This window comes from Saccostrea cucullata, unplaced genomic scaffold (genome assembly GCF_032062105.1).
Source record: "Saccostrea cucullata isolate Sc308-1 unplaced genomic scaffold, CSIRO_AGI_Scuc_v1 ctg1238, whole genome shotgun sequence".
Taxonomy (NCBI): Eukaryota; Metazoa; Mollusca; class Bivalvia; order Ostreida; family Ostreidae; genus Saccostrea; species Saccostrea cuccullata.
The window spans coordinates 24,758-50,689 of record NW_026927401.1 but is presented as its reverse complement, the minus strand read 5'-3'; the positions used below and the strand labels follow the sequence as shown (position 1 = coordinate 50,689).

Genomic DNA, 25,932 nt, shown 5'->3' with positions numbered 1-25,932 from the left:
TACCGGTGACGTTTCAGTGACGTTTGTCCATTATTTATCTCCAAAACATATATTACAAGCATTGTATTTGTTTGATGATTTTTAATTTTGAATAAATACCTGAACCGTTACAAAGGGAATTGCATGCTGATTGCATAGAATGGAATTGAGCAGCTGGCATTGTTCTTTTACATCCACACTTCTGACAGAAAAATAATTCTGTCTTGCCAAAAGTAATTCTACTTTGGGAGCAGCCATCGACTGAAATAAATGAAGAAAAAACGTTTGAATTCTTCAAAGAAAAAGAACTATTTCATAAATTGAAAAACTGTCGCTATATGAATCAAATGTATTGCAAAGATGAAACTAAGACATAATGCAATGAATCGGTCATTTAATAGTTTTTAATCTGGTAAAGAGCTCAATGCTAAAAACAATCATAATTATATATACTGGCAGATAAACTCATTCATAATTAATAGAATGTACGTCAGGTTTGAAAATAGTTTACTCCATAGAAACTTCATATACCGGTAAAAGGGATTCAAAATCTGACTCAGCACTCAAAAATTTGATCATTTTTGTATATCTTTATACGGAGCTCTTCTTCGAAAGGAGATCAAAATAGTCTGAAAATGGCCACAACAATCCAACCCCTTTCAGTTACACAAAAATTTTAATTTATCATAGAGTCAAGGAAAAAGAAACATCTCGAGAATTAAAATTAATTATTTTACAAACCTTGATTGCAGATAACATGTAGTGCTGTGCTCCACTCTCCGTCCCTGTGGTTCAGATTAACACCTTGTCCTATAAGAAAGTCCGCAATGCGGTAAAATCTTCTTTTCAGAGAGGCTATCAAAATAGAATCTTTTCCATTTGCAGGATCCTTTAGACTTGCACCATTAGATAGAAGATATTTAACATTTTCTTCCGCAGTATCTTCAGAAGAGCTTGAGATTGCCATGCTGAGAAGCGAAGTTCCTATCTGACTTTCGATTGTTTTAACTGACACTCCACAGTCAATAAATGCAAGTAATTGATCTGAAAGAAAGATAGCTAGACTGAAATCCAGGATTAGGTATATGCATAGATACACTACCAGTGCAAGAATACGAAATATTGTTTTAAACAACGATATGATTATTTGAACTAAAATTAAACATTTTTATATTACAAATTCTTGGAACTTGCATCGGTTCAAATGACTTAAAATGCTATTTAAACATTAACTTACAGTATCCCCTGATTTGAAAACACTCAATACTTTTCAATTAATACAGTGCTTTTTACCATTCGCACTCGGGTGATCTCTTGTCTCTTTGTCCGTGTGCGTAAATTGTAAGGTTTTTTTTAAAAACATTTTCATCTCTTGTTCCTAACTCACGCGTAGAAATATACATCTTGTGAGAAAAGTGCGCTAACATGAGGTCGCAATTGGGCTCACTGAGACGTTTAATAGTAAAAATATAACGATAGAAGACATCGAGAAAATCAATTATTGGGTACATTTTCGATGCTTAAGACATGGAAAATGTAAATATATGGAATGTTTTTTAAGTTGAATTAGAATAATTGGTGTGTAAATCACACAGACTTGAACATAGGCATATTTATCATGATCTTAGCCAATCAGAGAGAAACAGATTATTTAATCATTTAAAATCTGTAATTTATTTATAATTATGCCCCCGTAAACGAAGTTTCGGGGGTATATAGTTTTTGGCGTGTCTGTCTCTGTCTAATTGTCTGCCTCTGTTTGTCTGTTTGTCCGCAAAAACTTTAACCTTGCCCATAACTTTTGATTTAGTGGAGCTATGACTTTCATATTTCATACGTGTATTCCTTGTGACAAGACCTTTCTTTGGGTATCATAAAATTTGACCTTTTGACCTTTTGACCTTGATCTTGGAGTTTGGCCCACTTTTACATGAACATTTTAAAATTTTACTTTGGCCATATCTTTTGAACAGTAGACACCAGGACATTTATACTTCACATATGTAATGTTTGTTAAAAGACCTTTCACTGGATACCAACAACATTGACCCTTTGACCTTGACCTTGTATTTACTTTCCGTACTTCATATATGTAATCCTTGTGAGAAGACCCTTCATTGGATACCATGAACTTTGACCCTTTGACCTTGACCTTTGAGATTGACCTACTTTAAAAAAAGCAAACCTTGACCATAACTTTTAAAGAGTTAGGGCTAGTGCTTTCATACTTTACATATTTGATCCTAATAACAAAACCTTTCATTTGATAACAATAACTTTGACCTTGACCTTGGAGTTTGATCTACTTTTTAAGAAATTGAACGTTGACCATAACTTCTGAACGGTTAGGGCTAGGGCTTTCATGCTCTACATAAATATTTTATGTGGCAAGACCTTTCATTTGATACTAATTACATTGACTTTTTGACCTTGGAGATTTTTGTACTTATTAAAAATCTTTAACATTAGCTTACTTTCAAATTTCACAATTGTTTTCCAGTGAGAATACCCTACTTTTGGTACCAATGAATTAAATTTGCATTTAAGAAAAAGCTTGATCTTAGCTATGCTGCCATACGGGGGTATCAGTGTTTTACAAACACATCGATATCTTGTTTCTAATTAAATTACCTAGAATCTCTGCAAAAAGTAAAAGTAATCTTTGGCTGTTTGGAATTGACTTCTGAGTAGTACCATGAAAAATAACTTTTAGAAACATGTATTCTCGAGCTGGTATAAAGTTAATCAGGCTTAATCTATAGCTGATTCAAGTCCTCTCCAAGAACACATATGTCATAATCCAGATTTTACCATTGGTGGCCAGTCAATTTTCATGAAAAGTTTCTTATCAGCGATTTCTTAGATTTTAATGGAACTTTTACAGTTTTGATTTCATTCAAAATAATATGAAGGTAAATACAAACTACCATATAGCGGGTTTTCTTGGCGGATGTAATTTTTTTTTCACCATTACTTATTCCATAAAGTGTGTGTCCCCTCATCTTTCTCTCTCACTTCCTCTTTCTCTCCCTCCCTCTCTCTACATTAACGTTCATACAAGTTCTATTACCGCTTTTTTGTTTTTACTTTATTTCAAACTATCTTGTATATTTATTTACATGTACGTCTGTTTTGTATTTGTGTTATTTGTGTGAAAGTAAACTCTTTAGAAAAATTGTGTATCAATTTATATTACACTGTAGATTCGAGGTAATCAGCACTGATTTATGGCAGAAGAATCTGCATTCTAGACTCAAAAATTTACCAACGATTTATTTAAATCTCTTTATCGATTTAAAAAAATACTTACCTATGCTTTTACAAAATTCAATTGCTGTCTTTCCGGGACATGCTTTGTTAATATCAGCACCAGCCTGAATGAGCAACTTTATCACATCCCGACTGGCATTTCCTTCTAAGGCAAATCCAATTACAGAATATCCAGTGGTGCAATCCTGTTCGTTTGGGCTAGCTCCCAGAGCTAGAAACTCGGGAATTAGCATAGCACATCGCCAAGCAGCAAGACAAAAGGTAGAAATCCACATTTTTTTTGGATGATGTAGCTTTATCGAACCGGAAATGTCCACACCTGCACGCATCAAAACAGTTGCATTTTCTGTTAAACCACGTGAAAGAGCTAGGTGAATTGGGCGTTGGCCACGCCAGATTTCGTTTTTATTTGCTCCGTGGTTTATAAGTATTTGTATCATATCATGATATCCACATTGCATGCTTACCCACTGAATTGCTTTGAGATTGTTTAGATACCCAAAGTTCACATCTCCTCCAAGTTGACAAAGAATTTCTGCTAACTCGCATCTATTTTGGGAAACAGCTTTCTGTAATACAGTTAACCTATCCCCTTGAATTCGATTGATATTGAATTTTCCTTTCGATACGAGAAATTCCATACAAATTTGCGCCTCCTTTTGATTTTGTTCAAATGAATCTGCCACAAAAGAGAGCGTATCATTTCCACTGTTCGAAAAGGTCTGAAGGAAATCAACATCATTGCATCCCTCTAGAATAAATTTCATAACATCTAGATTTTTGTACTGGCAAGCGTATTGAAATATATTTACCCCGTCCAGTTTGTTGAGGTATAAGTCTCCGCCATATTTCACTAAAATTTTCAAAATATCAGCGTTTTTAGCACAACAAGCAAGATGAAGTAAAGGTGTCTCCTGAAAGCCTCCATAAAATGATTTCTCAAAAACGTTGTTAATATTAAAGTCCGTAGGAAGGGAAACACATATCTGTTCAAGTTCTTCAACATTTTCTTCCTTTACAGCTCTAATTAACTTACGCTCAACCACCGCATTGGACTCCATTTTATCCACGTCTCTCTGTACTTTTTACATTGTACGTCAAACAAGGAAGAAAATAAAAACCTTTTTTGCGACGCAGTCAATGTATGGTTTCCCATGCAAGACTTATACTTTAAGGTAAGATTAAATCGAAAGTAGAAGGATAGAAGTCTACTTATCAAGATTCATAAAGGGGTACATTTTACGTTTTTTATCAGAATTCGTTCCAAGCAAAATCGTCCTGATAACTGAATATCTTGATCAAAAGGTTCAACACATAAAAAGCTGCATCAGAGTTGAAACGCCTTTCCTGTTACGTGTAACAATAAATAGATCTAGTTGGTAACCTGCAATATATATTTAGAACATATACGGATACGTACATGTACGGTGGTATATATAGGATACGCAATTATTTTTTTTTAATTCCACTAAAAAATTATCTTGTGAAAACGACTTATTATCTTGTGAAAACAAAACGTTAAATTTCATCAATCGAGTGGTTGCGTGATAATTTGCCTAAAAATCTTTTGGTCGTGGTTTGCGACGATGGTCCCGCCCGCACGTGATTTCTTTTAAACCGCGCCTATAACTAATGCATATATGAAGAAAGAAATAAAGGATATTCAATATTTTTTGGTTGAATATGGAATTTATTTTACGAGTGGGACAGGATTTTTTTTTATTTTCACGAGTGCAAAGCAGGAGTGAAAATATCAAAAAAATCTGTCTCGCGAGTTTATTTTGAAAATGTAATCGTCCATTTAAAATACTACCACTTATACGAGCCTGATCTCGGATAGGTGAGTTTATTTCAGTAACCCTATGTCCGTCCATTCCGGATATCTGAAGTCCTTTCAGATATATAATTATATTAACCCTTAGTCCCAACCTATCAATCCTGATAATTAAGGTCCGTTTACATATAATAGTCTAATATTTAGTTGTTTCCTCCTCTTCCTTTCTCGATAAATCGATAAAACGGTAAGGTCATGGAAAATTTTGTGAAGTTGAATTGTTGCAATGTTTTAATTTTTGAAATGAAATAAGGTTGAATTCATGGGTAACTATCAAGATTCGTAATTTCAAGCCAAATTAGACGTGCCGATGGTGTAATTTTACCTTGGATTTGGCCCGAGATTTTTTGTTTAAATCACATCGACCAATTTACACACATGGTATAATTTGAATTATAGATAACAGGATTAATAAATATATGAGAGTCAAGGGATAGTTTAACGTAAGTAATTATTTTTAGGAGTAAAACATAAACAATCCCCTATTCGCTTTTTTTTTTGGGGGGGGGGGGTCCAAGAGCAAAAATATTAAGTCAGGCATACTATCGTATCCGTTTTTAGCTCACCTGAGCCAAAGGCTCAAGTGAGCTTTTCTGATCATATTTTGTCCGTCGTCCGTCCGTCTGTCCGTCCGTCTGTAAACTTTTCACATTTTCGACTTCTTCTCAAGAACCACTGGGCCAATTTTGACCAAACTTGGTACAAAGCATTCCTCGGTAAAGGGAAATTTAAATTGTTAAAATGAAGGGACATATCCCCTCGCAAGGGGAGATAATCAAGAAAAGACAAAAATAGGGTTGGGTCATTAAAAAATCTTCTTCTCAAGAACCACTGGGCCAGTAAAGCTAAAACTTATGTGGAAGCATCCTGGTATAATGTAAATTCTATATTATTCAAATCATGACCCCCGGGGGTAGGGCGAGGCCACAATGGGGAATCAAAGTTTTACATAGAAATATATAGGAATTTTTTTTGAAAATCTTCTTCTCAAGAACCACTGGGCCAGAAAAGCTGAAACTTATGTAGAAGTATCCTGGTATAGTGTAGATTCTATATTGTTCAAACCATGACCCCCGGGGGAAAGGCGGGGCCACAATGGGGTATCAAAGTTTTATATAGAAATATATAGGACATTTTTTTGAAAATCTTCTTCTCAAGAACCACTGGGCCAGAAAAGCTGAAACTTATGTAGAAGTATCCTGGTATAGTGTAGATTCTAAATTGTTCAAATCATGACCCCCGGAGGAAAGGCGGGGCCACAATGGGGTATCAAAGTTTTATATAGAAATATATAGGAAAAATCTTTGAAAATCTTCCTCTCAAGAACCACTGGGTCAGAAAAGCTGAAACTTATGTGGAAGCATCCTGGTATAATGTAGATTCTAAATTGTTCAAATCATGACCCCCGGGGGAAGGGCGGGCCCACAATGGGGAATCAAAGTTTTATATAGAAATATATATAGAAATATATAGGAAAAATCTTTGAAAATCTTCTTCTCAAGAACCACTAGGCCAGAAAAAATGAAGCTTATGCGGAAGCATTCTGGGGTAGTGTAAATTCTAAATTCTAAATTGTAGGAATCATGACCTCCGGGGGAAGGGCGGGGCCATTATAGGGAATCAAAGTTTTACATAGAAATATGTGGGAAAAATCTTTGAAAATCTTTTTCTCAGGAACCACTGGGCCAAAAAAGCTGAAACATATGTGCCCATGGAAGGATTATGGGGTAGTGTAGATTTCAAAATGTCTAAATTATGATCAATGGGGTAGGTGAGGATGCATTATGTATAACAAGGGGGAAATCCGGTAAAGAAGAGAATGGTCAAAGCTTCTCAGGTGAGCGATGTGGCCCATGGGCCTCTTGTAGGTTTTGTTTTCCAATGTAATGAAGTCTGAAGAAGGTATTAATTTACACATTTTGCCAACATTTAGTAGCCTTTAAATGGCATTGTCTATTGAACATGCACGAGAATATTGCGTCACTTTCACTTAGCGGTAATCAAAGTGCAGAAAGTACTAAAAGGATGTTGTTAATATCATCATTGTTTTGAGTTATTTGCAGTTCGGTATCGTTTCATTTGACTGCTGGCCTAGGGAACTGTCCACCTGGTCAATGGCTGTTTAAAAAACACAACTTTAGAGTAAGATATATCCTATTAAGTTATAGTGAGCATATGGTCTTAGGGTGAGCTGAAAAAGGCTCTAGCAGTAGAAAGCTGTAAATTTGGCTTCATAAACCTTACAGTACTTATAATTAGTACAAGTCGCACTAGGGTAAGAAGCTGTAACTACTTTCTCAGGCTTTCTCAATCTCCATACTGGTCCTTTAAAAATGAAATTAAAATTCACGAATTGATAGGAATTTAAATCAACCTGTTCAGATTGAGTTTTCGATAACATTTGATAGGAATGACTGGGCCGCAAATTAAAGCTTGTATAAAGCATTTAAATAGAAATATTAATAATTTCAATATCTAATAGGACTAAATTCTTTACCATTAAATGTCAATCAAGTAAACAATACTCTGACATTATATTTAAGCATTTTATTATCAAAACGGATTGCCCAGGAGATAGAAAATTCACTAACTAGGCTGTAGCTAATTAACAAAGATTGCATTGGGGAAAAGCTCTTTTTAATTAAATAAAAATTAAAATATTATAATCATATACTGTGGCGGAAATTACAAGCCGCAAATTAAAGCTTGTATAAAGCATTTGAATAGAAATATTAATAATTTCAATATCTAATAGGACTAAATTCTTTACCCTTTAATGTCCATCAAGTACATAATACTCTGACATTATATTAAAGCATTTTATAGTCAAACAGGATTGCCCAGGAGATAGAAAATTCACTAACTAGGCTGTAGCTAATTAACAAAGATTGCATTGGGGAAAAGCTCTTTTTAATTAAATAAAAATTAAAATATTATAATTATATACTGTGGTGGAAAGATGAATGAAAACATTAGAAATAGAATGACGATTTAAAACAACCTTTTTAATCAGATAATCTTTTTTTTTTATTTTATTACACGTTATTTTAAATAAAGGGAAATAATTCTTACCAAAATTAAGGTCATAAATAAAGACACATTACACCCTAACATACTTATAGTAATAAATAAAGTTAGGTCGAAATAAATTAAGTATTTAACAGTAACACATCTTAAACGTATTCAATTACAGAAAACTATAACATATTCTCAGATATCTAACTAATTTCAACATTCAAAATTGTTGTACTTTGACCAGTCCATTGTCATGTACACACAAGTTTATCTGTTACCCACCAACTTATCTGAACTGGTTGACATGTGTGACTGATCGTATAAGAAGCATTGTTAAAGGAAATTCTCAAGTAACATAAACCAACTAAAAGACCCATAAAAGGCATGTCTTTGCTTGCTCTTTGTCGTACATTGCAACCTATTTCAGATTACAGAACCCTCAAAATTCAACTGCCAATATTTAATGTAGAGTATTCTATATTGTAGTTATGCACCAAAACACAAAAAGCAACAGATAGATGTTGAGTCTGCATCACAAAATCCCTTAATTTTTCATAATCATAAAAACTCTCAAATGATTATAATATGCCATTTTGTATTTGATAGGATTATATATAAGGTCACATAATTGATAAGGCACAAGCTTTATTATGATTGATCAGATACGTTTTACAAAGTAGTCTTTTGCACAGGTATAACCCAATTGTAGTAATATCAAGTTTTACCAAAACTTTTGGCAAAATTCCAAAAAATAAAAACATACAAAGAATCATGCTCTCTTGAAAATAATTATACATCTCAAGTAAATTGGAATAAAATTGATTCCTTTTTAGCATAAAGGCAACTAAGAATTGTGTATATCACTCTGTGTGTCAGCATACAATGAACTAGCTTGAGTTAATCAAGCTTGCAGTTGGCAAAATATTAATTTCCGCATATATTAACAGTACAGTGGACCTTCAGATATCCGGACGCCAGATATCCGGATGCTTCAGTATCCGGACGATTTTTCATCGGAACGAAATTTTAAAATGTTATTCTGACTTGTTTAACTGGTGATTCAGATATCCGGATGCTTCACATATCCGGACAAATTGACTGGGAACCAAAGCGTCCGGATAAATGAGGGTCCACTCTATATCAAATTCCATATGCTCAACAATCTCAAGTAAATATAACAAAGGCATGTAATAATTTAAACCAGATTCGTATAAGTTAGGATCTTCCTGAATTACCAAATTTACTAGGTTTGATTGATTGATTGATTGTATATTGTTTAACGTCCCTCTTGAGAATTTTTCACTCATATGGAGACGTCACCGTATGCCGGTGAAGGGCTTCAAATTTAGACCTATACTCGGCACTCAGGGCCATTGAGCAGTGAGGGTTCTTTATCGTGCCAGCGCCTACCGTGACACGGGACCTACGTTTTTAAGGTCATATCCGAAAGACCCGTGACTTTCACTTCTAGTGCCGAGCGCTTGGTAAGGAACAGTCACTACCTTTGTTTACGTCTTAGGTATGACGCGGCGCCGCGAACGAGAATCGAACCCGGGCCTCCCGATCACGAAGCGAACGCTCTACCACTAGGCTACCGTGTCCGGTACTAGGTTTGATGTTAAGGGTCTAAGCTGATATACAGCAAAACTCGGTTATAACGAAGTCACAGGGACCCATGAAATTACTTCGCTATATCCGTAATTCGTTATAACTGTATAAGAAATTCATTAAAATTATATAGCTGAGGATCCAAGATGACTTTGCTATATCCGTAAATTCGCAATATCCGTGTTCGTACTAAGCGAGTTTTGCTGTAAGTTACTAGTACTGTACCATTTTTAAGAGATAAAACTATAATTACCTTCGAGGCATTTTTTTTAAATACTAATAATCCTTGTGTTTGTTTTAACTGAGTTAAAGTGCCCTTTTGACAAGATGCAATAAAAATCTAAAATATAAGGTACCTAACTCAAAGATTTATAGGAAAGGTTGAATGGGAAGTTTGGTTCAACCCCTTTTTAACAGAACTTGCGGGCAGGTTTAGACAGTATTAGATAGTTTATAAAATATGTCATTTTTGTAGAATAAATATTAAATCTCGCATACTTCAATACGTAATATCGCGAATACCAATGCAGTTAGCTGACTTACTACCGCTCTTAAACTTTTGCGGGGGAGTCGAGAAGGGTCTAAATTTCTGGGGCAAATGACTTTGTTTACAGTAGTGAAGATCGATTGATTCGAACAATTTAATGCCGAAAGCACATTGTTTTGCCTTATATTGAACTCCAAATAGTAGATTGACAAATAAGGAAAGTTTAGAATAATTTATCTGCCTTAAAATATTTTTCAATGGAATTTAACGAGAACAGTCCGCTTAGTTAAAATATCGTTAAAAATATAACAATTTAGGATTGGCTCCTGTCAAAAATATATTAGGCTAGTTCACAATTGTTTAGCAAGGTATTCCACCAGGATTTTTTTTTACTCATCTGTCCTAATAAATTCTACAATGATCGATCTTGCATTGTATTCAGAAGCACGTTGCTCCCACCCAACAGACGTTTCCTATCTCTATTGTGGAAGAGTTCCGCTGAGTTAAGTAACCGCTAAGTTAAGTAATCGCGATATCAAGTATTACGAAGCAACTTGGGGAGGGGGTGCATCATAACACTCATTATTAAAAGTAGCTTAAAACCTTATTCTAAGAAGTGACAGTATCGTTTTCCTTTTCCAATTTCGGTATGCTATTTGGGTTTGTTTCAGTACAAAACCCTTTAAGACAACATAAGCAACACTTGCAAAGATAGTTATATTTTTTCTAAGTTTTATATTACTTTGTCATGCAAGGAAACTTGGTAAGAGGCGTTTTAATGATTTAAAAGCCATAAAAAGAGTGACAGCCTTTTAGGTAATTTATACAAGTAGCAGTGGAAAAAATACATTGTCGGTAAGTATCAACAATGTTAAGAGTAAATTAAGTTGTTTTATACGGTCAATTCCATGACTCCGTCTGTTAAACTTGTGTAATCACTTATGCTGTAAATTGCTATTGGCGAATAAGCAGGCCCTGGTCGACGGTGACCATTTGCGTTGAGGTACTGCCGCCGTCACCATGGTTCTTGCCACCCCACTGGTGGCGGTTGCAGTTCCATGATTACTCGTAGTAGACACGAGTATTCATGGCCCTTGCAAGTGGCGTATTCTGTCGCACCTCAACGCAATTGGACGAGTGCAACACATATTCTTATGCTCATTTCATTGTTTATTGACTTGATTGATATTTGAATTGATTGATTGATTAATAATTGATTGATTGACAAGTAATTGACTTGATTGATATTTGAATTGATTGATTGACTGATTGATTAATAATTGATTGATTGAATTTGATTAATTATGGCATTGGTGACGTTCATGCACTTGTGACCTACCCAGTGCATGATCCGCCTGATTTGGGTCGTCACATTTGTTGTATTGATTGTTGATTGTGGGGCAGCCGTGTGATAGCCCCAGCAAATTGATCACCGCGGCCAGAAGCGCCACATTAAACAAGCAAAATAACATCCATATTGTTTGTTTGATTTATAGGGAATCTGAAATAATCCTGAGCGGCTGACTCGTTACTAAAATCAAAGATGTCAAGTTCCGTGATAAGTGTCATTTCTTTTTTATATCTGCATTCTGTTTGTTAAATTTGAAACAAAATCGTTAATCGATGTTTAGCGACAAGTTATGATTTCCCATGAAAGAAGATTTATGCAAGGAATGCAAGAAGTGATTTTATTTCTTTTTATGTAGGATAAAAAACTTTTCAAAACTTTTATCGCAATCCGTTTGGAACTCTTTTACGGCTAAAAACCCATTTTGAAAATCAGAAATTGTAAATTTTATAAATGAAGCGACATGAAGATTTGCAGTTGAATTCGTCTTTTAATATTGTATTATTTTCTTATCGAATACATGTACTGTTTATACATGTACATACTTTGGGTAAATATTTACAATACCATGTGTGTATGGTGAGACTAAGGAAGGACTGAAATCAATCATATTTAATTTAAAGTCAAGATGTTATAACGGTAAATTTTCAATTGACATAGAACATTTTCGTAGAATGACTGACGTATGTAATGTTTTATTGTTTACATTACAATGAGCGCAAAAATGAAAGTAGATTTAATTAAGTACATTGGATATAAATATAATAATGCGTGTTTTCTAACACAAAATTGTTTTCATTTAAGTACTTACGTTCAACTATGTTTTGAATCTTGTGCATTGTGTCATGTGTGAATCTTACGTTTATCCTCGTTTGACGTCATCAATACATAAGGTAGGTAACTCTCCCGCAAGAGGGCGCGACTTTTTGGAATCGTGTACATGTATACAGTTATATGATTAACTTTAAAGGTACTCGGACACAGATTTGAAATTATTATTTTCTCTATAATAATACGACTTATATATTTTAATAGCATTTCACACAAAAATTAATTAAAAATCTTATTTCGTATAAAAGATATTAAAATTTAAATTTTGTTGGCGGGTTTGATTGACACATCCTTGCACTTTCACAAATTAATTTTATTCTTAATCCTTAGGAAAAGTGACAATCTCGTTTTGTATAAATGAAAAATATAAATACGATAAACCAGAAAATTCAGAGTAGACTTGTTCGAAAGCAAAACAAAAACAAAATATATTGTTAGTCCGTGAGTTGTGGCCAGCAGACTGTAACAATTGAACGCAACCATTGAATTGTTAACATTAACAATAGGAGAACTCGTGCCCTGTTTACAAAAACTGTGTCAATAACACGAGTCTGCTCGATTTGCTGAACTCTGTACACAACTCTTAGATCGGAATGAAAATACTTGTGAAGGAGTTTTGCTTCCTAACATTTCTACTCTGAATAAAATTATTTTTCTGAATAAAACTTTTAATATTTTTTATTCATTTTTTGAAATACACAACAAGATTGCCACTTTTCCTAAGGATTAAGAATAAGGTTAACATTTGTGTAAGTGCAAGGACGTGTCAATCAAACCCGCAAAAAAAATTGAAGTTTTAATAACTTTTAAATGAAATAAGATTTTTTATTAATTTTTGTGTGAAATGCTATTAAAAATATAAGTCGTAATATTATACAGAAAATATTGACTTCAAATCTGTGTCTAAGTACCTTTAATCTTTATAACTGTAAAGAAATACTTATGATAAATTTTTATAACTGTGTGGATTAAGAGATACTTTAATGAGTTTTTTGATTATTTAACTGCTGATTTTAAATACCTAAGGATTGGATTACATGTATCTTAATGGAATGATAGGCATGTGATCATAAAGTCGCCATTATGAATTGGCTTGAAAAAAGCCAGCTCTGTTTTTAAAATGTAAAAGGTGAAGGTTGTTCCAGAAAAAAAAACCAAAAACAATAAAAATCTGTGAATGGGTCATACAACAAAGACTTGTAATGAGAGTATAGCCCATTACCAGCAATGACTCTCATGAAAATCGCCCAGAACCTGCATATGTCCGTGAGAGAGTCTCTCAATGGACAGTCTCTCAATGCAGGCATTGGTCTGATTTAAATTAAACGTACACTAAGATACATATTTCTGTGTATCGTTTGTTTTTTGTTTCGAGTAGACCTCACTAAGAAACATATGAATGCATATCTAGTTTTGATTTCAAGGAGTGGTGTTGCCTTGGTTACTAAAAATAGAAATTTCTGTAAATTACTTTCAAAATGCTACCTCTCCTTCAGTTTAAGTCTGTAGTCTGGGGGTCTGGGTTAAGGTCGTGGACAATGTAAGACGTGTTTTTTCTGCTCCCCCGAATTGAGAGAAAAAAACATGTGATAAAGTTTCTGTGATAGATGCAACTAAATAGTATGAAGTGACATGGTGGTAGTGAGTATTGTGATTTAAAAATGATGAATTAGTGCTTGGTGAATGTGTATTTAGAGACATTTAATTTACAACACTTTACCGTCAGTGAACTGTTTTCATCGCCATTTGTACTCGTAAATAGGCATAGTCCGTTATCTATTCTTCGTCTTGAGATTAGAGTTTCAATAATATCACTCCAATTGTCAAGTTTTCTCTCAGGTCTTGATTGAATTATTTGAATCTATTCTAGGTCTTTCTGATAGTTTGCTCAATAAGATTGCTGAGTTAGAACAAAAGGTAAACGATCTTGAGGAGCGAATGGACGAAGAAGAGCAGTAATCTAGGAGGACCTGTCTAAAGATTTGTGGCATTCCCGAAACACAGAATGAGAGTACAGATACCATAGTCTTGAACGTAATAAACAACTACGTCTTAACATCAGAACATACAAAGATATCCATTGATCAAATAAGCAGAACACATAGAGAGGGGAGAGAATTCAGAGGTCAGGATTTCGGTGAAACAAAATAACAGGGTTCCAGAGATATCGTTGCCAAGTTTGTTGCTATAGAGACAAGAATAAAGTGTTCTCAAATAAGAGTAATTTAAAAACATTCAACGAAAATGAGAATAACGGCTATAAAATTTTCGTAAACGAGGCACTCACGAGACGAAGAATGGGCATTCTTTTCGAAGCACGCAAACTGGTAAGGAATGAAAGTTTAGAGGCTGTATGGTCCCACGACGATAAGATCCTTGTCAAAACCCTGGCTGGTAAAATTAGAACAATCAGAAGGGCAGAAGACTTGTCTAAAGTGATCCACAGTGCAACAGGTGCGAAGTCTATTCAAACGGAAAAGTGAATAGGTGTGCTTAATAACTGTGCTCATAATTAACTTGATGAGTCACAAAGAAACGTAATATCCCACAGAATATTCCAATTTTATTTATGGAATTTGAACTTAAACCATTTGCTCTCTTGTCTGTCTCGAAAACTGTGTTTACTTTCAACGTCGCATAGACGCTTTCTTCCGAAAGGGAAAATCCAGGTCTATTTCTAGTACACGGAAAACGTATGTATGAAACTTAACACTGACTTGTTTATTTGCAAATCTATCCCGAAATTTACAGTAATTTACTGACTCTCTCAATACTTACATGCTTAAGAATCATCTTAATCCTTTTGTGTGTATGTTTAATACTGGAGTCATGGGCTAGTAATTGTTGCTCGAATTTGTTCTATGGACACATTCAGCTACTTCACTTTTTTGGAAATTGTTTGCTTGGGTTTAAAACCTGTGAAATTTTACAGTACTTAAACAATAAACTACTGCATTGTAGCAACCTCTAATGATAAAACGCCGATTAATGATACAAATAGCATTAAGCGTTGCAATTGCAACGCTTAATGCCATTAATTATTGCATTAATAGCTGACATCATCAACCGCTAATGCTAAATCGCCGCTTAATGACAGAAGTATATCATTAAGCGTCACAAATGCAGTGCAACACCGATGCTTAATGAAACAAGCAAATATCGACATATTCGACGCTTAATTATACAGACTAGTGTTTCATTAAGCGTTGCAGTTGCAACCCTTAATAATATAAAATTTAGAAATAGCTTGTAATATCTAAGAGAAACACAAGTCCACCTTTCCTGAACATTGAGATATCACTTGTCAAAATATTTATATATCCCCTTGTGCTATATAAATCGTAATTATAGAAGTTTTACTGTGTTTTCTATCTAGTCAAGGGATATTCTTTAAGCCAGGGATGCTTAAGAGACAGACAGTCAGATAGCTGGAAGAATGAGATACAAACAAAGGGATAAATAAAATGATACTCAAATCATTTTAAAAGAACCATTTTTACTGAAAATACAGAAGCAGACAAGCAATTAAATTCCTTTTAATTTGATAAAATGATTTTAATACTCAACCTAGATATATATTTAATTATTCTAAACTTTGTATTTTAGATTTGATACAGCTTAACACATGTCACTGTTAACTTTTCAGATATACATATACGTATCGAGAAATAAATTTATTTTCACTATAATTGTATTTTTAATCTGCTTCGTTTCTTCAAATTTCGAAAAGGAGAGACATCAATATTGACAATTTATGTTTAAGTGTATAAAACTCAAAGAATACAAATGAATGCAATATATTGAATAATATATTATTTTGAGAAAAAGGTTTATTTATCCTTTATTTGTACTCAGTTTTACTTTAATACATTACTGTGCCATGATTATTTTAGAGTCAATTAAAAAAAAAAACTAATATATATATATATATATATATATATATATATATATATATATATATATATATATATATATATGTTAGTTTTAGAGTTGTTGTAAATTGTGCTTTATAATTAATAATTAATTTCATACAACATGCATTGGTAACACTCCTCTGTTAAAACTAATGTCCAAATAACTGTACCTCACTTCCATTCTCAATGACCGTGTAGTGTAGGACAGCGCCGCGAGAATTCCATCGGCATCGACAGCAAGTTTTTTAACTTGCCTAAATAGCCGAGCAGTCTAGCGCGCTGCTCCTGCACTGCTAGGAGACAGATTCCGAAGGTCGAGAGTTCAACCCCGGGCTGGGGCGGAAGTGGGTATCCATGTAAAAGTGAATTTCTTTGTACTTTCTATATTAATATTTTTTCACTTAGGGCATATATGTTAGTTTAAGAGTTGTTGTAAATTGTGATATATATATATATATATATATATATATATATATATATATATATATATATATATATATATATATATATATATATATATATATATATGTAACCAGTGTAAGTAATTAAATGTTTCAGTTTCAATGTTTTAATTATTTCTATTATGTGTGTCTACGTTTGTTTTGTCAAGTGTGAATGTCCACGTGTGAGTGTTTACATTTGTAAGGTGTGACGTATTTGACCATTTCCTGTTTGACCAGTTACTATTAATAACTTTTCACTAACTTTCCCGCGGCTTACCATTTTCGTGCACACTCGGCGCTACACCCTTGACGGGAATAGTCATATCTATCTACAGTAGCTGATTTATATAGTGTGCCTGGTAAATATATTTATTACTTATCTATATCTTATTATATTTGTAATTTAAAAGTAAAGTCAGTAAGGATTTGTAAATGTTTATTAATTATAATGACTTTATTTCAGGTTTTTATTATATTTCAATCAATAAATGATATACTTGTCAAACCACCACTGATTGACTTGTGTCTTAATTGATGTTCATAATGAACCCAAGTACCGACATGGTCTACAAATGGCGCCCACATTAATGAAAAACCAGGTATACAAGACTGAGGATCCATTGGAAAATCTCCGGGGAGCGGATTGGCAAGAAGGCGGGTACATATAGAGAAGTCGCCGACCTTTTCATTACGTTCCATATCCAGTGAAATATAGAGGCCTAGATTCAACATATATATGTGTGTATGGAATTTATGGATCTTTTTCTAAACAGCTGTGAGTGTTGTGTTGTGTTTTGAACTGGTCGACCGTTGAAAAGGTGTAGCTATTCCACCTAAAAATTAAAAGAAAGATTTCAACATTATATTTCTGGTTTCTGAGGTCATAAGTCTGTAATATAAAAGGTATAAGCATACTTTTCCTTAAATTATACGGAATAAAGTAAATACTGATGCCAAAATATACCCAAACAATGACAACTTCTAGCACCTACGAGAGCAAAGCAAGAAAGACAACTTCGAAATGAATCTCGAGCGCGATTGAAATAAAGGAGATCTCCAAATGACTGATTTTCATGTTTTCAATAATATTCAATTGAAAAAAATAGGAAATATGTGATAATTAGTAAAAAATATACTAAGTTTACTCCCTTTTATAAACTTGTAACGCTTCATTCTACATAAATCACAACATGACAAATATGTCTCCGATCCCGATGAAGACACATTTTTAAATAAATATTGTGGGAATTTGTGGGACTCTCTAGAAAACAATTTTAGTCATGAAAAAATAAATAAATATGTTAAAAATCGTTAGAAGTACTTAACGGTACTTAACACTAGACCTTAAATGAATATGTGAAAACTTTCGCGTATGCTGTGTTATTCATTGAAAGTTCATTTTATTCAAAGTATCTTTATGAAATGATTGTTATGTACATTAAGAGAAATAATATATTATAAAAACTTCCTGTTACTTTGTTGCCGGATGACCAAGCGTCTTTTCCATTCTAATTGAACACTCAATAAAACACAAGTCCAAAAAGGTTTCAAATGTATATTCTGTTTTTAAAATTACAATGATTCACTGGAATCGTACACGTAGTGTTCCTCGTTGCGCACACTCCCCTCTCGGGTTTGGGACCTACTCATAAAGAAACAATACACAATATTAAGTTACAAGTTACTAAACAAGTTATTACACAAATGGTTAACCATACTTTACACATAGCTTATATCTTTAGCATATAGCTTATAGCATATAGCAGTACTGCGTTTTATACACACTTGCACTTAATTACTCGTTACACTTATCCAACACTACACATACTCAAGTAGAGCTATACTTAAACATACACTAAATACTTTTATGAAACGTTACACTAACGGAACACCATACTTGAAAACTAGCGAACTTTTACAACACAACTATTTATGGACTTTTGCGAAGACACTGACTTTTACAGTTGACGGCTTACTTTTACAACAGGAAAATATACGGTAGCTCTTTTGTGGAAAAATATTGATCTAAATATTTAACAAAAAGATAATAACGGGCTTTTCAAAGATCATATTACGTTATCTAGGACGAAAACGGCAATATTCCTACCCTCAACACTCTCCCTTAAAGTCTTGACTAACTTCTGCCGAGTTTTCCTACCGAAATATGTCTTCTTCTTTATTCAGTTATTTCATTTCTGAAGTTATTTAAAATAAAAGGATATATTTAATTCTCGTGAATAAAGTATCCAAATAAATTTTATTTTACCATCAATTATAATTTTTGTTTGATAAATTATTTCTAAGCCCCGAATACAATATCTTTCACCTCTTGTGATGTTTTCTATTTTCTTTTTTCAATTCCGTACCTCCGTACATGACACAGGTTTAAATGTCCAAGTAAGCTGTCGAATGTAAAAGTAAGTCTTTTCATAAAACTCCAACAGAAACGAAAACTATACAAACTCGCTGAACATATTGAACAATTTCAACATTTACGGAATATTAAACACAATTAAAAACATGCTATTTGAACAAAATTACCCAGGACCTCAATATTAACAAAACTGAATAAAAGAATAATTAAACTCGTACTCACCTCAGAAGCTGAGTGTCTGTATCTAATAAACTTGTACTCAGGAAATATTGTTGAAATTATCTCAAATTTAACTGGCTAAGGATGGAATTCACGCATTTACAAAATTATCAAAGACCCGTGCATGTTCTAGCGTGACACGGCAGGAAAAAGAGACTGGTTTACTCAACCGTGCCTGTTAAATAGACTTGAAGAATTGAGGTTCCACAAAGGATAAAATAGTAGAGGTCACCTACAGGATAACTGAGTATCATACAAATAAAAACATACATGTAGAGTAAATGTGACATACTTACTTAATCAGTTACTTCCGATTGACATTGCTAAGATCCAGTTTATTCACTTTCATATCAATGTTTACTTTACATAACAAATTCGAACGAATTGTGCCTGCCATATGTTACTATTTTTAGATACAATGGCGTCAAGTGGAACAGCTAAAAGGTGTTTCGTATCATTGTGATTATTCACAGGCAGATCCCGAGAGGCGAATCCGAGAACTTCCGGAACCGTGACGTCACAGATGCGCGCAGCGAAGCAAAAACCGACCAGTCTATGAACAACGTGTTGTGAATTAGTCTGCGGAGCAATCCTAGCAAAGGTACTGTAAACAATTGTGCAAACCAATGGTCATTTTCTTGTGTGATTCTATGTGCATTTATGTCATATTTGTTTGTGCAAGTGATTGTCTTTGTCTTATGTATTGTCTGTACTGAAAACTGAGGTCTAGTGTAAAAAGGGAATTCCCAAGGTCTATTTTTGTTTCTATTTATAGTAAGCAAATCTGTTTGTAAACTTTTGGCTGTAGTAGTGTATTTTTTTCTTTTTCAGGTTTATAATTGTTTGTTTTGCAAATTATTTTTGTATTTATTTATTTTTTTTCATTGTAAGTTCAATATTTATACTTTATTTATTTATATTGTTATAGGTAGCTGAAATTTTCTTTTGGTAGTCTGTTTGAAAAATTAGGTAGCAGCAAGCCGAGTTCACTTTCTAACCAGCATGCAGGCATTGCACTAATCAATCTAATTTCTTTCAGTCCATTTGACCAGTAGACAGACCTACGGAGCAGAGAGTTATTGTGTGTGTGTCTGTATGTATTGTGAGTGTGTTAGTGGTTTTGAATTTTAGGAATGTCATCAGATGTCTGAGATGATTAGGTACAGAATTATTTAAACTGGGTATCATAAGTTGAATTAATCCATCTTTAAAGTATTCAACAGAATACATATTACCAGGTAACTTAATTAAGAGTTGATTAAGATTTATTTCATCAGTTAACAGTTGCTGTGATTGTATGTTGAAGGTGTAATGATCTGTTGTTGTGTTGAGGTGCTCAGTTAAAGAGTTGTATACTCAGTTGTTGGGTTGTAGTTGTGAATATTTATTTTATATCAGTTCAGTGTACAGAAGTGTTCAGTTGGTGTAAATATTTGTTATAAAGTGACAGCAGTTGTTTGTAGAAATGTCTGATCAAGATAAACAAAAGGGTAGTGAGGATGTGTCCTCAGCAGAGGAAAAGAAACTTGATTTTGCTGGTGTTGCAACTAGTACCCCCCAAACCACAAAAGAAGGTAACCCTTCAAAAACCACAAAAGATGGTAAAACTACAAAAACCACAAAAGATGGTGACCCTATAAAAACATCAAAAGTCAGTGACCCTATAAAATCAGAGGTATCTGTACCTTCGGATCAGAGTGCAAAACCAAAGGTATCTGTACCTGATTACAATGCACCGGCTTTGAATCAGGGACAGAAACCCAATCCTTTTGCAAAGTTAGCATGTAACTTTGGTGATGCTAGTACCAGCAACAGCAAACTTCAGAATACCTTTTATGACAAGGATGGTAATAGCATTAATCAGGTGTATGAATTTAATACAAACATCCCAAGAATCCCACAATTCTCGGGGGATGACCCTCCTCAAAAAGGGGATGTATCATACAAGGAGTGGAGATTCGAAGTGCAGTGCCTGATGCGTGACCCTGATGTTAAATCAAATATTCTGATACAAAGTATTAGACGGTCATTGAGGGGTACAGCAAAAACAATGTTGATTCCGTTAGGTAAGAAAGCAGGTGTTAAGCAAATTTTAGATAAACTTGACATTTTGTTTGGTGAAATTTCCAACAATGGCATGATTATGCAAGAATTTTTCAATGCTTTCCAACTACCGGGTGAGTGCGTAACATCATTTGGTTGTAGACTGGAAAAGATGTTACAAAATGCTATCGATAGTGGGTATCTTGATCGTGCATCTAAGAATGACTTGTTAAGACATAAGTTTTGGACTTCATTGAGTTCAGAGAAGCTTAAGGCTCAAACGAGACATAAATATGATGATATCAAGAGTTATGACAGGTTGTTGTTAGAGATTAGAAGGGTAGAAAAAGAAATCTTGATAAGTTCTAGCATTTCAGAGAAAAAGCCAGTTCATCAGCATGGAATGTCAGTATCTGAATACTTAGAGGAGAAGTTAATGGAGAAGATGAGAAACATGGAAACAAAATTAGAAGGTAAGATAAATGACAAGTTCAACCAGATACTAGAGAAATTGGATGGTAGAACTAGTAATGTATCAGATAGAGCTAATGAAAACAGAGGTAGGGGTGGTTACTACAGAGAACGTGGAGCTTGGCGAGGCAACTCTAATCAATATCGAGGTAATTCCAATGACAGAAGGTTGAATGCAGGTCGAGGTCAAGGTCAGAGACGGGGTCAAGGAGGAAATACAGGTAATTATAACCCAAACGCCCAGAGGTCTCTGATGAAGGCCGACCGGGGACCAGGATTTCATGTGAAGGCCAGCAGTTAAAATGCAAAATGATTGGTGAGTCAAATGAGACTATTGTTTTTATGAATGATAATTCTTTTACAGGTCTTGTTGACAGTGGATCAATGGTAACAACATTGTCATTTTCAGGTTACAATTCCATGACAAATCAACCAGAGTTAAAGGATTTATCTAACCTGGGTTTAGAGGTGTCTGTCGCAGATGGTTCTCTATTGAAATACAAGGGATATATAGAGTGTAGTGTAAAAATTCCATTTATGGATGTAGAGTTATTTGTCCCTGTTTTAATTGTACCAGACACTGATTTCAATAGAACATGTCCTATGATCATTGGAACTAATGTGTTGAGAATTTGTAGAGATTTGTTGGGTGAAGATTCCAATGAAATGAAAATAGCTCCAAAGGAATGGAGAGTAGCATTAAAGAGTATGCAGGGTAAGTGTTACCATGTCAAATCAGTGTGTAAGAAACCCATTATAGTACAACCAAATGAATCTACTGTAGTTAAGGGCCGTGTTAGAGGTTTACCGGGTAACAACATGACAATGGTTTCTGAAAACTGTGATAATATGAATAGGTTTACAGTTTGTCCAAGGGTAGTTAAGTTTTCTACACCTAATACAAAGTCTACAGTGCAAGTCAAGATTTGTAATATATCTGCTAAACCCATATCAGTTAGGCATGGCACTGTACTTTGCAATCTCCAAGAGGTGAAGGTTGTAGATAATTTTCCTGCATTAAAACCCAAATCTGAGGTGTGTGACCCTATTGAACTTGGAATTAAGGTTGACTCAAGTGTTCTCACTGAAGATCAGTTCAATACTGTGAGAAATATCTTAAAAGAGTACAGTCACATATTTTCAACAGGTCCATTAGATCTTAGAAGAACTGATCTAGTCAAACATTCGATAGAATTAGAGGACAGAAAACCGTTTAAACAACCGTATCGCAGAATTCCTCCGGGAATGTATGAGGAAGTCCGCCAACACGTGCGCGAGATGTTAGATGCCGGAGTCATTCGCGAATCTAATAACAATTATTCCTCAAACGTGGTACTGTGTCAGAAAACAGACGGATCATTGCGGTTTTGTCTTGACATGAGAATGCTTAACTCAAAAACTCGAAGGATTGCTATATGCTTCCTCGGTTTGATGACGTCATAGATACCCTGTATGGAGCCAAGTTTTTCAGCAAACTCGACCTACGATCGGGCTATTGGCAGGTTGAAATTGAGGAGAAAGATCGGCACAAAACAGCATTTTCGGTAGGTAATTTAGGTTTCTATGAGTGCAACAGGATGAGCTTTGGATTAACAAATGCTCCTGCAACTTTCCAAAGATTGATGGAGAAGTGCATGGGAGATATGCATTTAAAAGAATGTTTAATCTTTTTGGATGATGTGCTCATATTTTCAAAAACTTTTGAAGAACATTGTATTAGACTTAAAAATGTGTTTTTAAAATTAGCTCAACATGAATTAAAATTAAAGCCATCAAAATGTGAACTATTCAAAACTTCTGTTACTTATTTGGGACATGTAATTTCAGAAAGTGGTATTCAAACAGACCCAGAGAAATTATCCGCTGTTCGTGATTGGCCCACACCTTCCAACATCAAACAACTCCGCCAATTCCTAGGATTTGTGGGATACTATAGGCGCTTCATTGAACATTTTGCCGAGATAGTAGCTCCATTAAATGCTTTACTTCAAGGACATGGTGTGAGTACCAAGCAGAAGAGGAAAAAGAAGACAAATAAAGCAGTCAAGTGGCAGTGGAGAGAGAGAGAAGAAGAGGCATTCCAGACAGTAAAGAGCAAGCTACTAGAACCCCCTATACTGGGATTTGCCAATTACAAATTGCCATTCATCTTACATACAGATGCTAGCATTCATGGATTAGGGGCTGTTCTTTACCAGGTTCAGCAAGGTAAGAAAAGAGTAATAGCCTATGCCAGCCGAGGTTTGAGGTCGAGCGAGCGGAACTATCCAGCTCACAAACTGGAGTTCTTGGCACTCAAGTGGGCGGTCAGTGATAAATTTCATGATTATCTTTATGGTACTTCTTTTCAAGTGATCACTGATAATAACCCCCCAACCTATGTGCTCTCTAAAGCCAAGCTAGATGCTACTAGCCAAAGGTGGGTTGCTGCTTTAGCAGGCTATGATTTTACTATAGCATACAGACCTGGTCAGCAGAATGCTGATGCAGATGGGTTGTCTAGGAAGCCGGAGCTCTTCTCTGATGCTATTAAGGCCATATGTCAGTCAGTATTATGTGGTGTTCCATATTGCCAGACAATTATAGATGACTCTTTATCAGATTCAGCTTGTTTTGAGGATGAAGAATCCCATTATCTTAGTGACATTCACTGGAGAAGAGAGCAGGAGAAGGACAAGGATCTAGCAAGAGTTATAGAGTTGAAGAAACAAGGATTTTATCACAATAGAGTGAAGATGAAGAAAGAAGATTATTCAGTCCAGAGATTTTTCCGGGAATGGAAGAAACTTTATTTGAAAGATGGAATTCTCTACAGGAAGGCAATTATAGATGAAAGAGAGGTAAGTCAGCTGGTGATCCCAAAGGTATATCGTGAGGTAGCTTTCCAAGGTATTCACAGAGATACAGGTCATCCTGGGAAGGAAAAGACATTGTGGTTAGCTAGGCAAAGGTATTTTTGACCAGGGTTGGAAAGGGAGATAATGGAGAAAATTGAAAATTGCCCTAGGTGCATAAGACGTAAAACTCAAGCAAGGCCTTTTGCTGAGTTAGTTCCTATTGAGACCACACATCCAATGGAATTGGTTTGTATTGATTTTTTGAGTCTTGAAAGAAGTAAAGGAGGGACTGAGGATATATTGGTCATTACTGATCATTATACGCGCTTTGCACAGGCCATACCATGCCACAACCAAAAGGCTACCGTGACAGCAAAAGCCCTATATGAGAATTTCTTTTTACATTATGGATTTCCGGAAAAGCTACACAGTGACCGGGGCAGGAAGTTTGAGTCTAAAGTTATCAAGGAGCTCTGTAAGCTGCTAGGAATTCAGAAAACCCGCACGACACCTTACCATCCGATGGGCAATGGATCGGCAGAGAGGTTTAACCAAACACTGTTGAAGATGCTGGGTACCTTGGATCCCAAACAGAAGACTGACTGGAAACAACATGTTGCTCCCTTGGTTCAGGCATACAACGCTACAAGGAGTGATGCGACAGGTTTTTCCCCACACTACTTGATGTTTGGATGGAGTCCACGATTGCCTATAGATTCTTTCCTTGGACTTGATCCTGGAAATGAAGGTGATGTAAATCCAAGAGGATATGTGAAAAAGCTGCAAGAGAGAATGAAATCAGCTTATGCAGTAGCATCTGAAGAGGCAAGAAAGTCAGGTCTAAAGAACAAACAGAGGTATGATATGAAAGTAAGAGAGACCAAGTTAGAGCCAGGAGATAGAGTTTTGGTAAGGAATGTCGGTCTAAAGGGTAAGAGAAAGTTGGCTGACAAGTGGGAGGAAACTATTTATACTGTTAAGGAAATGCCAAACTCAGATGTTCCTGTGTTTAGAGTGAAAGCTGACGGTAAAACAGGCAGAACCAGGACTCTGCATAGGAATATGCTTCTTCCTTATTCTGGATTTCAAGAGGGGGAGGAAGTGCAGTATAAACAACAGAACAGTAGACAGAAACAGACAAAGAAAGAAAGCGGGGATAGACAGGTGCCAGCAGCGACAAAAGATTCATCAGATTCATCAGAAACAGAGAGTGACACAGAAGATTGGACTGTGAGAAGAGTTGTGAGGACCAGATCTAT

At 34.8% G+C, this 25,932-nt stretch overlaps 3 protein-coding genes and 1 long non-coding RNA gene across 4 annotated transcripts in view; 3 read left to right on the top strand and 1 right to left on the bottom strand.

Annotated features, from left to right (window-relative positions):
- LOC134274366 (uncharacterized) overlaps window positions 1–4,411 on the bottom strand; it is a 100,739-nt gene extending 96,328 nt beyond the window's left edge. The window contains exons 1-3 of the mRNA XM_062756648.1: window positions 3,290–4,411; window positions 721–1,023; window positions 100–240 (exon numbers count right to left, since the gene is read on the bottom strand). Coding sequence (XP_062612632.1) covers window positions 100–240; window positions 721–1,023; window positions 3,290–4,310 — 1,465 coding nt within the window. The 5' untranslated portion in view covers window positions 4,311–4,411. The remainder of the gene's footprint in view (window positions 1–99; window positions 241–720; window positions 1,024–3,289) is intronic.
- Window positions 4,412–16,802: 12,391 nt separating this feature from the next.
- Window positions 16,803–17,240, top strand: LOC134274362 (uncharacterized). The gene is made up of 2 exons (XR_009993595.1): window positions 16,803–17,088; window positions 17,193–17,240. It is a non-coding gene; the product is annotated as an uncharacterized LOC134274362 (long non-coding RNA).
- A 3,042-nt stretch (window positions 17,241–20,282) lies between these two features.
- Window positions 20,283–22,273, top strand: LOC134274368 (uncharacterized). Its single transcript, XM_062756650.1, has one exon. The coding sequence runs from the start codon at window positions 20,788–20,790 to the stop codon at window positions 22,135–22,137; it is 1,350 nt and encodes a 449-aa protein (XP_062612634.1). The 5' UTR covers window positions 20,283–20,787; the 3' UTR covers window positions 22,138–22,273.
- LOC134274364 (uncharacterized) lies at window positions 22,146–24,796 on the top strand. The gene is made up of 2 exons (XM_062756647.1): window positions 22,146–23,262; window positions 23,664–24,796. Exons 1-2 carry the CDS (start codon window positions 22,146–22,148, stop codon window positions 24,794–24,796), a joined length of 2,250 nt encoding a protein of 749 aa, XP_062612631.1.
- The last annotated feature ends 1,136 nt before the right edge of the window (window positions 24,797–25,932 follow it).

Excerpts from the sequence above, each read along its gene's own strand:
- LOC134274368 (XM_062756650.1), top strand. The coding sequence starts at position 20,788 with ATGTCTGATCAAGATAAACAAAAGGGTAGTGAGGATGTGTCCTCAGCA.
- LOC134274364 (XM_062756647.1), top strand. The coding sequence starts at position 22,146 with ATGATTGGTGAGTCAAATGAGACTATTGTTTTTATGAATGATAATTCT. Across the intron at positions 23,263-23,663 it reads GATTGCTATATGCTTCCTCG|AAAGTGGTATTCAAACAGAC; the intron begins GTTTGATGACGT and ends ATGTAATTTCAG.